The sequence below is a fragment of the Pogona vitticeps genome, chromosome 3 (genome assembly GCF_051106095.1).
Source record: "Pogona vitticeps strain Pit_001003342236 chromosome 3, PviZW2.1, whole genome shotgun sequence".
In the NCBI taxonomy this organism is placed as follows: Eukaryota; Metazoa; Chordata; class Lepidosauria; order Squamata; family Agamidae; genus Pogona; species Pogona vitticeps.
In genome coordinates this window covers 238,094,509-238,108,434 of record NC_135785.1, presented here as the reverse complement: position 1 = coordinate 238,108,434, position 13,926 = coordinate 238,094,509, and the positions used below count along the sequence as shown (strand labels likewise).

The 13,926-nt window shown below is 39.9% G+C and overlaps 1 protein-coding gene across 3 annotated transcripts in view; it reads right to left on the bottom strand.

The window, feature by feature from the left end:
- The window catches only part of STARD13 (StAR related lipid transfer domain containing 13), a 255,721-nt gene that overhangs the window by 28,608 nt on the left and 213,187 nt on the right, over positions 1-13,926 (bottom strand). For all 3 annotated transcript variants that reach the window (XM_072993776.2, XM_072993774.2, XM_072993773.2), the window contains 3 exons: positions 11,113-11,176; positions 3,443-4,827; positions 2,105-2,266 (listed from right to left, as the gene is read on the bottom strand). In XM_072993776.2, coding sequence (XP_072849877.2) covers positions 2,105-2,266; positions 3,443-4,827; positions 11,113-11,176 — 1,611 coding nt within the window. The remainder of the gene's footprint in view (positions 1-2,104; positions 2,267-3,442; positions 4,828-11,112; positions 11,177-13,926) is intronic.

The following is a 13,926-nucleotide window of genomic DNA, read 5'->3' as shown; positions in this document are numbered from 1 at the left end:
AGTTAATTTTCATCATGTGGCTCATTACAGCTGTAATCTCAGACTGCATGACTTGTCACTGCAATTCATTTATAGAATTACAGGAAAGAGGTAGTTGAGGCATCTCTTTGTATGAAGGATCTAAGCAAAACAGATGCATAGAACAGTTTTTTTTAGTTTGAGGTGAAAAGGCTGTTTATTTTCTTCATTTTGTGCAACTCAGTTGCTCAATCATGAATGTGATCAGGTGTGAAACTGAGATGTACCCCCAACATCTGTCAATTAGCGGCAATTAGCTGCAGCAAGTTGCACAACCCTTAATAGGACTCTGAAAATTGGGGAGGGGGAAAAACCTCTCTCTTCTTGTGTAACCAGTCTTCAATATCTACTACATTTAAATTAGAAGCAATAAATCAGATTTTATGGAAAAAAGAACAAATTTCTTTCTACATTTTCTTCTTTCCCTGTTAATTTGATATTGTTTTCATGACTAATATTGAGCACAAATCTCTAGAAGTTACAAAGCTATTATGTTAATTTAAGGAAAGATTGGCTAATATTTAGTAATATTTTTCCTGTATTTTTCCTCTTAGCTATGATGATGATTGCTTTTATTACTACTTCAAACTGGGATTTGCTTCGTGGTGTACAAAGTCAGATTTACATTTCCTGCTGTGTGATTATAGACTGAAATGTTACAGCTCTCTGTTGATTGCCTTTGGCTATAAAATGAGAGTAATAATCCTTAGCGGTCTCACATGGGCTACTTAGATGCAAGCTAATGCCATAAAGTATTCAGCTGGAATATGTTATGTTGCAAGAAATGCTAGGGATAAATGTTGTTTATGGAATCTGGAACTGAGCCTGTTTTGTGTAATCTACAAGATCATGGCTAGAAAACAGGAAATAGAAAATACATGACCAAATGGTTTGAAGTCCTAACACATGCACAGAACTTGGAAGTTGTGCCACGGTGACTTTCAGAAAAGAAAGACTCCCCCCATCCCACAGCTCCCAACAGCTTCCCTAAAACATCAAGGATCCCAAGGGAGCCTCAGAATCTTTGGCGGGAGAAGCAGAAAATTTTAATTTATGAAAAAACTCTGCAGCTTCTGACATCTTTGATTTTGAAAGGTAAAGGCAAAGGTTCCCCTTGACAATTTATCCAGTCGTGTCCGACTCTAGGGGGTGGTGCTCATCTCCGTTTCCAATCCATAGAGCTAACGTTTGTCCGAAGACAATCTCCTGTGGTCACATGGCCAGTGCAACTTAGACACGGAACACTGTTACCTTCCCACCGTGATAGTACCTATTTATCTACTCGCATTTTGCATTTTGCATGCTTTTGAACCACTAGATTGGCAGGAGCTGGGACAAGCGACGGGGGCTCACTCCATTGCGTGGATTCGATCTTACGACTGCTGGTCTTCTGACCTTGCAGCACAGAGGCTTCTGCAGTTTAACCCGCAGCGCCACTATGTCCCCTGGTGTTTTTTTTTTGTTTGTTTGTTTGTTTTTGGTAATGCTATATCTGTCAGAGTTGATTCAAAAGCAAGGAACTTCTAATAATTTTCAATGTTTTGTTAGCAGAAATATAAAACAAACAGGCAGATGGATAAACAATCCTTCTCTAGTTGCCACATGAACACTAACTATATGAGGGGCGGTCAACACATGGCCTGCAATCCACATGAGTCTTCCAAGAGTCCTCACCGACCTGCCATCAAATTTGCTGCTGCCGTGGTGAACAACTGCTACCTATCTTTTAAAATAAAAAAAGATGTTTCCGAATACAATTGTGCTTTCAGAAGCCTCTTGGAACACAGCTGTTAGATATCTATTTGTAAGCCAGGCACAAGGGGAGGACACTCCTTGTTTATAGAAAGAATAGCACTTCTAGACTCTATGCAAGAAATTGAAACTGTTGTGATACAGCCTTTTTGAATCAATTTTAAAATGAAAATTAGCTATATTATAGTTTTCACAAATTATATTCTCCATACTAAATTTAATAATAATAGAAGAAAGTTATTTTGATTTTATGATAAATAAAAATTTCAGGCTTTGAAAATAGAAAATATTTTTTTAAAAGCCCCTATGATGTTTCAAATTGTACAGTACTTACCACGTCCAGCCATGCTTGTTTGACATGGAATATTTTTCCATGATGGCAGTTAGACGAAGCAAGGAAAATTTCTGCAGCAAATTTAATTGAGCAGCTGATTGACGGCTTATCTGTAGTGATTCTAGCTGGTGAGAGATCTGGAAACTATGCCAACGTAATCGCCTTAGGACAAATGAAATAAGACATAATTGAGTAAGAAGCTTGATTATTGCACTCAAACTCAAGCTTATAAAACTTCTCTTGCAAGTACACAATTTTTCATTTTGCTATTTTTCATACATGTGTACCTGGAGTGACTCCATATATTGCTTTCAACAATTAAGTAACATAATAAAAATTAATTGAAGAAGACTATATGGCTGAAAAATGTCACACACAAAAGTATACTTCATGGCAGGAGCTGAGCTCAGTGAGTCTTGGAACCCCTTCCAGCTCTACAATTCTGTGATTCTATTAACTTTTGATCCAGTATATCTCATTCAATTCCATGGCACCTAGATGTGAATAGGAAAGGGCATTGTCAAACCCACAGGGTACAGTGGTTTTGTTGAAACGAACCTGTGTCAGTAGTCAAGGTTCAAAAAATCTCAGCATACCTGTGTGCTCTGATGGTGCAAGGCCTAGTATCTGTAGAGTAATGTTTTAACCATTTCAGAAAGCTGAAATTACACTTCTCCCTCCAGCAACATTGGGGTTAGGGGTACTGGACCCTCATATAGTTCAAAACCTGTGTATAACTCTTATGCCCCCCAAATCATAACTGCAATGCATAATCAGTTGATACACACACATAAACACAAATAGGAGGGAGGGAGGGAGGGAGAGAGAAAAAAGAGTTTACTGTATTAACAACACGCCCCAGCATCCTCTCCAGCTGCCACGTGGAGCCGACATGCCAGGGAGAGGGGCTGGCTGGGCAACAGCCATAGGACCAGAGGCTACTGCACTGCCAACAACGGGGGGCTGCTCAGTCCTGTGCAATCCAAGGAGGAAGTCTAGTCCTTCTGAAATAAAACTTTCTTCTAGTCTACTACTTGTGTTATATTTAGCATATTGTTTACTTTCCTGCAAACAAGAATGAAGTTTTCAGTGGAAGATTCTCTGAGAATATCAAACAATTGAGAATTAAAGTTTATAATTTCCTGCTTTTGATCTACCATGTGCCTCAGTGTAAGGCCTGAAAAAACAATCACTAATTCCTTCAGAAATAAACATATATAAGGCCGTACAAGAGCTGTGGGCTTCTACTGTTTTCTGTTTGGGAACTGTACATATCAGGACTTTGTCAACCTTTATTCTGATAGTCACAAACTGATAGCAACATTCATAGTCACAAACCTGTTTGGCCTGGTGAGAGATGCTCCAACCCCAGAGTCCCGTCTGTCCCTGACACCGGTAGCTTCTGATTCATTGAGAGATGTCCCATCCCTATCCATATCACTAGGTGTTGTGTGGCCATCAGATACAGAATTTTGTTCAAATTCTAATGATGTCTTAGCTTGTGACGGGAAGGATAAAGATCCTCCATCACCAGTTGATAGAGCATTATTTTTCAAATCTGGCAATATATTTTTTGACCAGTCATCTACAGATTCTTGAAGCCCATTAACATGCTGCAAAATATCATCCAGATGAGGGAAAAGGTTTTCTCGTTCCAAGTCCAGAATGTCTCCAGTACTGGCATATAAATGAGAACCTGGAACATTGTCATAAATACTAATGCGGCTCTCCTTTGGGCAGGAAGCAAGAGGGCTGGCCTCTTTATGTGCTGAACATGTCTTATTGCTTAAAGAAATGCTGCCCGTCCTCCAGTTTACACTGTTGCTATTGTCTGTAGGAGAAAGACTTTCAATAGAAAGTGCCTTAGGAAATGTCCCGGGTTTGTGATCTTTAGGAATATAAACCACCATGTTCTCTTGGGAATGAAATTCATTTCTATGATTTTGATCTATCACTTGCTTCAGTGCTGCTCCTGCAAGAACATCCAGGTCCTCCAGGTACATGCCACCTCGTTTATTTACTTCATGATATCTGCGTTCCTTTAAGGAAGGTGTGCTTATGCCACTACTGCTGATCTCCGATTGGCTACTCTCACTGCTGGTTTTGTCAGAGAAGGGAAAGGGTTGTTTGAGCGCATCCTGGGCTGTTATGTTTTGGAGGTCTCCATCCCCTATTTGCAAACCTTGCATATCCTTTAGAGCTTTGGGCTCATGCTGAAGAATGGGTCTACTTATTACCAAGCCACTAGTCCTCCCAGAGCCTTTTAATTTGCCATGCACACCTTTGCCTTGTAACGTCTCCATGCGCTTTAGAAACGCTTTAGCTTTGGTTCGTGTTGGTTTCTCATTTCCAAGGTGAGGAGAGTCTCCTGGGAGCCGAGAAAGGGTACTGCCAGCTGAACTAGAATCATGAGCAAGAGTGTTTTCTAGACAGCACTGTCCTGAATAGTCCCTGAGAAGACTGCTGACTCCAGACTGACTCTTGTAGTCACTTCCCCCACTGCTTTCACTGTGAATGGATGAGACCTCAGGCTCACTCAAATCAGTAAGGACACTTTCGCTGCTGGTGGTGATTTTCATTTTAATGTCCCCTGAGGAGCCATGTTTGTCACACTGATGAATTAAAGGGTTAATGTCATCCACTCGAGACCATCTTCGGCTTGTCCTTTGGAAAGTCCATTTGTTACTAATGGCACAAAGGTCTTCTTCATCAGAGTCTTCATTCTGGAAACCACAATGGAAGAGCACATTAAAGTTTGTGACTAGGAGGAGAGAAAGAGAATATCTTTTCCCTCCTTGTGTTACAGTTTTTTTTTTTTAAAAAAATGGCTATGCAATAGAATTTAAACAGGCTAACTGATATTGTTCTGATTTTCATAAGATAACAGCGCATGACTCTCCTTTCGTCACTTTTGGAAACAGCAATACACACCCTAATTTTCATCAAAAGAAGCATCCAGCAAAGTTCAGATGAGCATCAAAAGGTTAATGGGATATGCACTGGAAGTGTAAGGCCACTTCATATCTCTATAGATGGGAATAAGTATGTTGATCTGTAATTTTATACCTTGTTATGCGTAACTAAAACCCACTGACTTCCCTGGGCACTAAATAGTGTGTGTTAGCTTGCAATCCTACTACCAACTAGTTCTGAAAGCAATCTTTAAAAATATATCTGAAATATATAAAGAAATACTATTCTGAGGGGTCATTCAGATGAGGGACTTGCTCCATTAAATGTACCTAAATGGTTTCCAAATTTCCCAGGTTTTTTTCCCATCACCCAGACAACAACGTCCCTTCTACTAACATGAAGCAGAACTGGTCTTTATTTTTGGCAGATCCCTCCCTCCCCCAAACTCAACCCCTTGTTCCACTTTGCCACACTTCCTGTCCCTGTCTGAAACTTGCCTTCAGCATTTTCTTCTCATTTGCAAATGACCCAGTGCCCCCATGCTATGGGAGGGGGGTAAAATCGCACTATGTCCTGTCCTAATTTTAGAACAGGCCAGTTTTAGAAAGCAATTAAAAAGAAAAAGCTGACAGTAAAAGATGTTAGAAGTAATGGTGATGTCAACAGTGGGCATTTCTTGTCCCAGTTCATGGCTTACTTTTCTTTTTTACAAATAATTTTCAGAATGCTGGTGCTGCTATCCTGCTTTCTAGAAGGGGGTGTGCGCTGTGTTGGCAAAATAGAGATCTGTGGGGAAAGGGTGTAATCCTGCCTTCCTGCCTCCAAAGTTGGGGAGAGAACTACTATCACACTTCTTTGACCCTACACACTTGGTGTTGGGAGCACACTGGATTTTTTTATTTTTTCCACCCATCTCATTTCCTTCTATGATTTCTTGGATTAGCTGTGCTCAACAGTCCAGCAGCTTCCCATCTTCTTCCAGAGGAGAGAAAGATAAAGGGGAATGTAGAGGGACAGTACAAAGGCCTCATCTGTCTGCAATCTTAAACACACTTCCTAGAAAGAAAACTCCACAGAACAGAGTAGGACCTGCATTCAAATAAATATGCGAAGTATTGTGCCGCTCAATATAAATTAAATAATAAAAGAGACAATGTACAAGAAATATGAACAAAGAGATATCATAATCATAATTGTAATTGTAATCGTAATCATATAATCACAATCATCTTAGAACTACAATGCTGGAAGGGATACTATGGATCAAAGAGAACTTTCTATATTTATTTCCTTTTGAGCGGATTAAAAGAAAGCTCAACTAGAAAAGATGCTTTTCTCAGGTGGACATAGACACCAGCAAAATGCACCAATGTAGTTTCATTTTTGTGAATTTCCCCAAATTTCTTCTACACTAAGGCTGGGACCTCGCAGCTGCAGAAGGCAGACATTCCAACAGCAGTTGTTATCTAGCCAAATAATTCAAAGGTATTTTTTCCTTTATAGTGTAAAGAAACTTCATTTGAAACTGTATGGTTTATCTGGAGTTTAACGGCTGGGACTAAATGTTTGATCAAGCAGAAATAGATGTGAACTTCACCACAGATTTCAAGCAATTTTTTTTTTTTTGGCCTTTTCTTCTCTGAATGTCTCATAGTGTTCCTTTTATAATCAGGCCTATCCTTCCTAATTGGTCTTCAATAAAGGCTGTCCTGCAATTTATTTGGCTGTTGTTACCTGAGGCATTCAAGAAAATGTAAAATGTATCAGTGGAAAGCCTTCTAATTCAGCATGTCTGCTTGGCTTTAAGCTTCAGCTTTTGTTAATAGAGTATCATTCAAAGAGACTGAAGTCAGTGTTGCACATAAGTAATTTTTGACTTAGGTATAAATGATCTTAAACTTTTTACAAAGGGGGTTTCTTTCGATGGCTATGTGTGGTACCTCACTTCCTCTGAAAAAATTGTAAGCTAACCTCTTGTGTTGGGGGCCTTATTGCTCATTCTGCTAAGTAGGGGTTTGGATGTCTGTTCCCAAGTCCTTATAGCCCTCAGGAGAGTTAGAAAATATAGGCAGCTGGATCAGTCCATAGGGAGCAGGTCTTTTGTAAAGAATAGTTCTTAATTGTCCCCTCTGGTTCAATAAAGTAAGTCACAGCAGAGCTGATAGGACATCTCGGTGGTCACTCACTCACAGGCTCCCTGTATGTCAGAAGTGACCTGATGGCACATAGTAACAAGAGCAACAAATTGCCTGCTCAAAACTGAAATAGTTTGAATTACAAGACGGATGTGTCTACGTACCATCAAGTTGGAACTAATATACAGCAACACTAACAGGGCTTTCAAGATAAGTGAGATATATAAGGAGTTGTTTTATCAGTTCCAGCCCTGCTTCCAGTGAGTTTCCATGGCTGAGTGGGGATTCGAACCCATTTCTCCTTCAGCCCAATCCGTCACTCTGTCTACTATACCACATAACTGGCAACAAAACAGTTCCTTGGGAAAGTCCATTGCTTTCTCAGCTACCATGAAGACTGCAGCTAAAGTCAGAGAAAACCCTCTTGGTTGATGTTTTTTCCATGGAGTACAAGGACTGACATGGAAGTCTTAGGTGACCCAGAGAAAAAGATGTTTCCTTGCCCTGGAGCTGTTACCTGGTGAGTCCTACCCAAGCGCTGTTTGAGAAGGATTTTTGTGCTAATGAAATGATACAAATGGTTTAGGGGGGCAACAAGATGCCAACTCATCTAGTCCGGCTCAAAACATCATTCTGTTTAGCACTAACAGAAAAAGCTCTTCCTGAGGATAAAGAAAATGTGCTACCACTCCTGCCAACCCCACTCTCTGTCACTCCCTCCTTTCCATGAAGTTGTCAGGGCACTCCTTCCCTTAGCCCTTTACAGTGGACCCTCGACTTACAGACGGCTCGACTTAACAGACTTTTCGAGTTACAGACTTCTCTGGCCACAAAATTTAGATTCGACTTGCAGCCGGAGAATCGACCTACAGACCAGAAAAAAACCAAAATGGACCAAAATTGAACAAAAATGGCTGGTTACGGGATTAATTGGTTTTCAATGCATTGTAGGTCAATGGAGACTCGACCTACAGACTTTTCGACCTGCAGTCACTGTTCCAATACAGATTAATTCCGTAAGTAGAGGGTCCACTGTATAGCTGGCAATATAGCAGTTTTGCTCTGAAGGGAACTGTAGCAGCAGTAATTTAAAACAGAATGATGCTGCCACCATCTATACCTCCCTTGTTGTTGTCCTCTCCTCCCTCCCCTTCCCAAAAGGTTCCACATGGTTCTGCAAAGAGACATGGGTGGCAGTAAATGAGTGACCACAGCTGTGTTGCCTGAGGTGACTGCCTGGCTCTGGCTAATGGGCTGTCCAACTCTTCTAGTCATTCTAAAACCATGTGTAGGATCTGATAATACAAAGGAAGAACAGGAAAAGCAGAAATAATTGACTGGAGGAAAATGATTTAGTGAAAGACAAGTTTGTGCATTATTAATTTCTCAATGGCAACTGAAAATATTCCACAATAATGTATTATTCACTGAAAACCAAGATGCTAATTATCATTCTATGATAGTCTATATAAATATTAGAGATCAAGAGACAACAAATAATTTTGAGAATATCATAATTTTTGTGTGACTTTTTGCACACAGAAAATGGAAGGAAATAAATTTACATTTAGATTCTTTCTGTAAAACAATTCACCATTTTATATTTTCAATAATGACAAGAAAGGACTCCCTTAATTTTTTTCTTTTGTTCCATTGTTACATTCATTTGCCTGCATTTGCCCCCAATTCTGTTAAAATGTGATTGGCTGACATTGAGATCCTTACACTTGCCTTTACCTGAAAACAAGCTGTACTAAAGACAACGGGTTTCTGAACAAACACACACACACATTGCTATGACAACATCCATCCACTACATGTTTCCTGGTTAGCAGGGATCACCTAGTGACTAATTCCAGAAGAAGAAACATGATTATCTAAGTAACGCTACCCGATGAGCTCAAGGCTTTACAGTTCTTCTTTGTCTTGTTTCTCTCCTACCAGAGGCTGACATGAAGACTGTCCTGATTTTGGATGAAGCCACTCTAAACAATGACATACTGTATCTTATACCAGTTTTCAGCAGTTCTTTTCCTTCCTGACCTTCTTTCCCCCTGTATTTTATCTTGAATGATCAGCTGTAACAATCTTTACTTTTCCTTTCACACTGCCTGCTCATTCGTGCCACTGCCTTCAGCTTGAGAAAGTTAACAAAGCACTCTGTCCAAAGTTATGTCCCTGGAATAGAAATGACACAATTTCTACCTTCTTAGACCTGTGTGCAAGTGATGGAACAAACAGATGACAGACGAACAAAGGCAATGCCAGCATTTAATTTACAGTTATTCTTATCAGGCAGTTCAGTTATGAAGGTGGGTTTGCAGCATCAAAAACACATTGACTCCTTTTTTTTTTCTTTAATGCATTAGAACAGTGGTCCTAACTGATCACTGCCTGAAGAGTAAAGACAAGAAAGGAAGTGGGATGGTTCTGTTTCATGTTGGACCAGACTCAACCACTTATCTTGGGAAGAAACAGGATGGTTTTACGTCTACCTGAGAAGAAGTGCCTAGTTTCCAATTTCAAGCACTGCTGGCTACAACTTCTGCAGCACCACTGCAAATAATCAGTCAAATATTTTGGGAGAGAATCAAATATGTTTCTTATGGCAATGATCTGCAATATACAAACTACTGATTAGAGAAGTGCCCTGGGGACAGGAATGCCTTGTGAGTAAAATATTACTGGCTGTGTTACAGAATGTTGCCTATCACACAGCATTTTCTGCATTCCTTCTTGAAACCCCTTAAGCCTTAAATAACGCCTGAGTTACACAAGGGGGTTGTAAACAGAGTTAGCTTTATTTTCATAAATCAGCACAAAACAGTGAAAATTTTACTGCCATTTTACTTGGCAGGGGATAGTGTCCTGTGGTCACACAACAATGGATAACACTGTAAGGTAAGGTACTCAGAGTACCATGTTGGAGACAATGTTTTTGCCCTTGTATTTTGAGAAGAAGTCTGCTGTTATCACACAGAGTCTCACCTGCAGCTATGGATGCAAATTAAGGCCCCCACCCCAGGTTGTTAATTAGCTAAAGAGTACAGCAGGGAGGAAGACATGAGCAGAAAGCCATTGTGGTTTAGTGGGTTAGTTTTGAACTGAGATCTGCAATATCTGGGTTCAGATTTTCACTCAGTCATGAAACTCAGTGGAAGCGAGAACTAGAAACAATTTCTCAGCTGGACCTATCCTATCAGATTGTTGGAAAGACCAAGGGGAAGGAGGAGAACCTAAGGGTCAGTGGGTAAAAGGTGGGATAGCAAATACATCGATGAATAGTGTTGGTGGTGATAATTTGAAGGTCAAGATTCACTATTCAAATATAAATAAAGGTAAAGGTAAAGGTAAAGGTTCCCCTTAACAATTTTTGTCCAGTCGTGTTCAACTCTAGGGGGCGGTGCTCATCCCCATTTCCAAGCCATAGAGCCAGCGTTTTTGTCCGAAGACAATCTTCCGTGGTCACATGGCCAGTGCGACTTAGACACGGAAGGCTGTTACCTTCCCACCGAGGTGGTCCCTATTTATCTACTTGCATTTGCATGCTTTCGAACCGCTAGGTTGGCAGGAGCTGGGACAAAGCAACGGGAGCTCACTCCGTTGCGTGGATTCGATCTTACGACTGCTTGGGCTTCTGACCCTGTAGCACAGGCTTCTGCGGTTTAGCCCGCAGCGCCACCACGTCCCTCAAATATAAGTAGGACACTGTAAAGCACTGCTGAAGACACAGTAAACCACAATTACTTCCTGCTTTCCCGGAGAGTTGTACACCATGACCCTGCGATCTGTTCCTGCTCTGCAATTCTATGATTCCATCATTTTATGAACTAGTTTTTATGTGCTATTTAAAGTTCAATGGAAAAAAATGATAGATCAATTCTAGCTCTAATTTTGAGAAATAAAAATTGCCATGGCCCAATACAAGGAACAAACTTTTCAGAATTCATGTTTACTTGCCTTTTTCCTTTGGAGGTTCACATCAAGTTTCATTGAGGCACACTTGTTCAGCGTGTTCAGTCGTCTGAAAGCAAAGATTAGCATTAGGAAGGGAACTTTAAATAACTACCGGTGAATAACTACAATACACAATGGGACATGCAGAGCTAATAGCGACACATGAGACCAATGCAGGAAACCACTTCCTTCAGTAATCCAGATTTATTCAACAATTAGGTTGATAAACTGAGATAGATATTCATCACCATAATGAGAAATAGGCATCCAGATAAGATTTCAGGTTAAATGTGACTCTATTTAACTAATTCCTTCCCTGAATCTGATTAATTTGCAATAAACTGAGGAAGACATTGAAAAATTCTATTAAATAGATACTAAGGTTCCGCTGAAACCTCTAATATTTCATTACTGTAACAATCAATGAAAATTAATAAACATATTGACATTTCAGAGGGATTTAAAACATGAAACTTTTTAAAACCAATTTTTATTAACTAAAACCAAACTCAGAGTTGGAGACAGCAAACTGTTTTAAAACAGTTGCAAGTGGTAGGGTAGAAGCGCTGTGGCCAGCAAATATGTTTTACAGTAACACTATAAACCTGGGGTGGGAAACTACATATTGATTAGAGATGATGGGTGCAGTAATTAAATACCCTTCAAGGTATTCCACCTGTGACACTGAAAAAAGTATGGTACAATAATCATGAGAGTTCTGTGAAACAAAGAGAGATAACCTTCTTTCAGGAATGTCATATTTGTACCCAAGACCTGAATCAAATATTACTGTTTTGTGTAGATCAGCACTTTGATATGTTATTTTTCCCTACAACTCATAGAATCCCTTAAATCAGCATAAGTAATAGCTATTTTGGCTAAAATATTGAGATGGGCACGAATCGCAGTTCGGCACAGCACCCACATAGGTGTTCAGCAACAGTCACACACTTCCTTCTCCCACCTCCTCTGCACTCCCACCCTTTCCCCAGTTGAAGCACACTTCCCTCTATTCCTCCTCAGTGAGACTTCCCACAGACTTTCCTCCTCCGCCTCCTTTGTAGCTCCCACTCAAAGGCAGCGCTGCAAGCTTCCCTATCCCACCACCTGGTCTGAGTGGATGCCTGTCAGAGGAGGCAGAGGAGGGAAGCATGCCATTCAATCAGTGACTGGACAGTTGTGCTGAGAAGGCGGGAGAGGGGAGTGCATGGTGCCTGCAGAACTCCTGTGTGGGTGCTGAGCCGCATACTCTCAGATCACCATAGGTATTCTAAATCCCTACTGTACATTTTTGCCAGTTTGCAACAGAGAATTATTTCTTATGGGTTTGTACTTAAAATCATAGTTCCTTGATTTTTCTAAACTTTATCTGGACATTTCAACTGAAGGATTAAAGGCTTTATAAGAAACTATTCTAAATAACACAATCAATGGATCAGGAGACAGCAGTATAGACAACTATACTGACACCTGAGTGACCGATGGAAGTACATTTCCCTCTCAGGTTAAAGACTAGAAAAAAAATTAGACAAGATTATTTTGAACAATGTGAGAATAATTTGCCTTTATATGTGATTTTCTGGGTTCAATACATGGATGTGGAAAAATAATGGTCATACTGGCTGGGATTCTGGGAGCTGCAGTAGAAAAAGAGTAGCTTTTCCAAATTCTGGTACATAGCATATATGGTGGAAAGAAATACATTTCCCCTTCTCTGGAGCCTGGGATTATCCCATGAAGCTCAGTGGTCAGAGATGCAACACATGATGCAAAATTCTATTTTGTAAATCACATAATTTAACTAGGAATTCAGTTTTGTTAGAAAATTTAAGAGTCTTAAACAAAAATACTATCTCAATGCAGATAATTTTATTTAAAATAAAATACCTGTTTGGAAGTACAGAAGTACAATGCAATGGGTTCAGTAGGACCCTGTCACAAAGGCTGCTAGTGTATACAGTGGTACACATTTATAGGCTTGGTACAAATTTGTTTTCAGCATTTCTCTAGCAGCTCCCTTCCTCTTTTTTGGATGGCTCTGGAGACTTCAGCAAAAACTGTGTTTCTAGATGGTTCTGCTTTTCAGAACCAAAGTTTTACATCTTTGCTTTGGGCCTAGGTTTTCCTTATAAATTCCAGAACTTTCCCACAGTTATATAAGATGTAATGATAGTCATTGATATGTAAAATCTTATTATAAGTATACAACTAAATATTTAATTTGACTTTCCTCTTTCAGTAAAAAAGGCAATCAAGGCAGCTAACAATACTAAAACAGGGAATTAAAAACCAAATCTTGAACAGAGTGGGTAAAATCCTATTGTCTAATGCTGTTGGAAGGGAAATGACATAATTAACAGTGGCAAATTGCTGCTAACCAACAACCCCCCATTGGGGGTTCCTTATTATGCATATGTTGGGTGGCTTGACACAGGATGAGGAATCCAAAAGGGGATTCAGTAATTGGTAGTAATTTGCTGCTGCAAATCAAATCATTTCCTTTCCACTGTTGTAACTATGCAACAGGGTTTTGGCCAATGTATCATAAAAGCCAGCACAATTTAAAACACCATTAAAAATGGAAGAAGAAAAACAGAACTACCACCCAGTCAGTTAAACTGACCTTAAAAGAGCAGCTGACATACCAAAGTTCTACTTCAACATGAATAAGGAACTGGATTGAGGTGATTGTTTGCTTATGATTTTGCCAAGAGAAGCCGCAATTCACATATGCGTTCACCTGTTCATACTAAATGTTCATGGGGAGTATTATGCTTTTCACTTAGGGGCACTGTAATAATCCAGAATTCCAGAAGA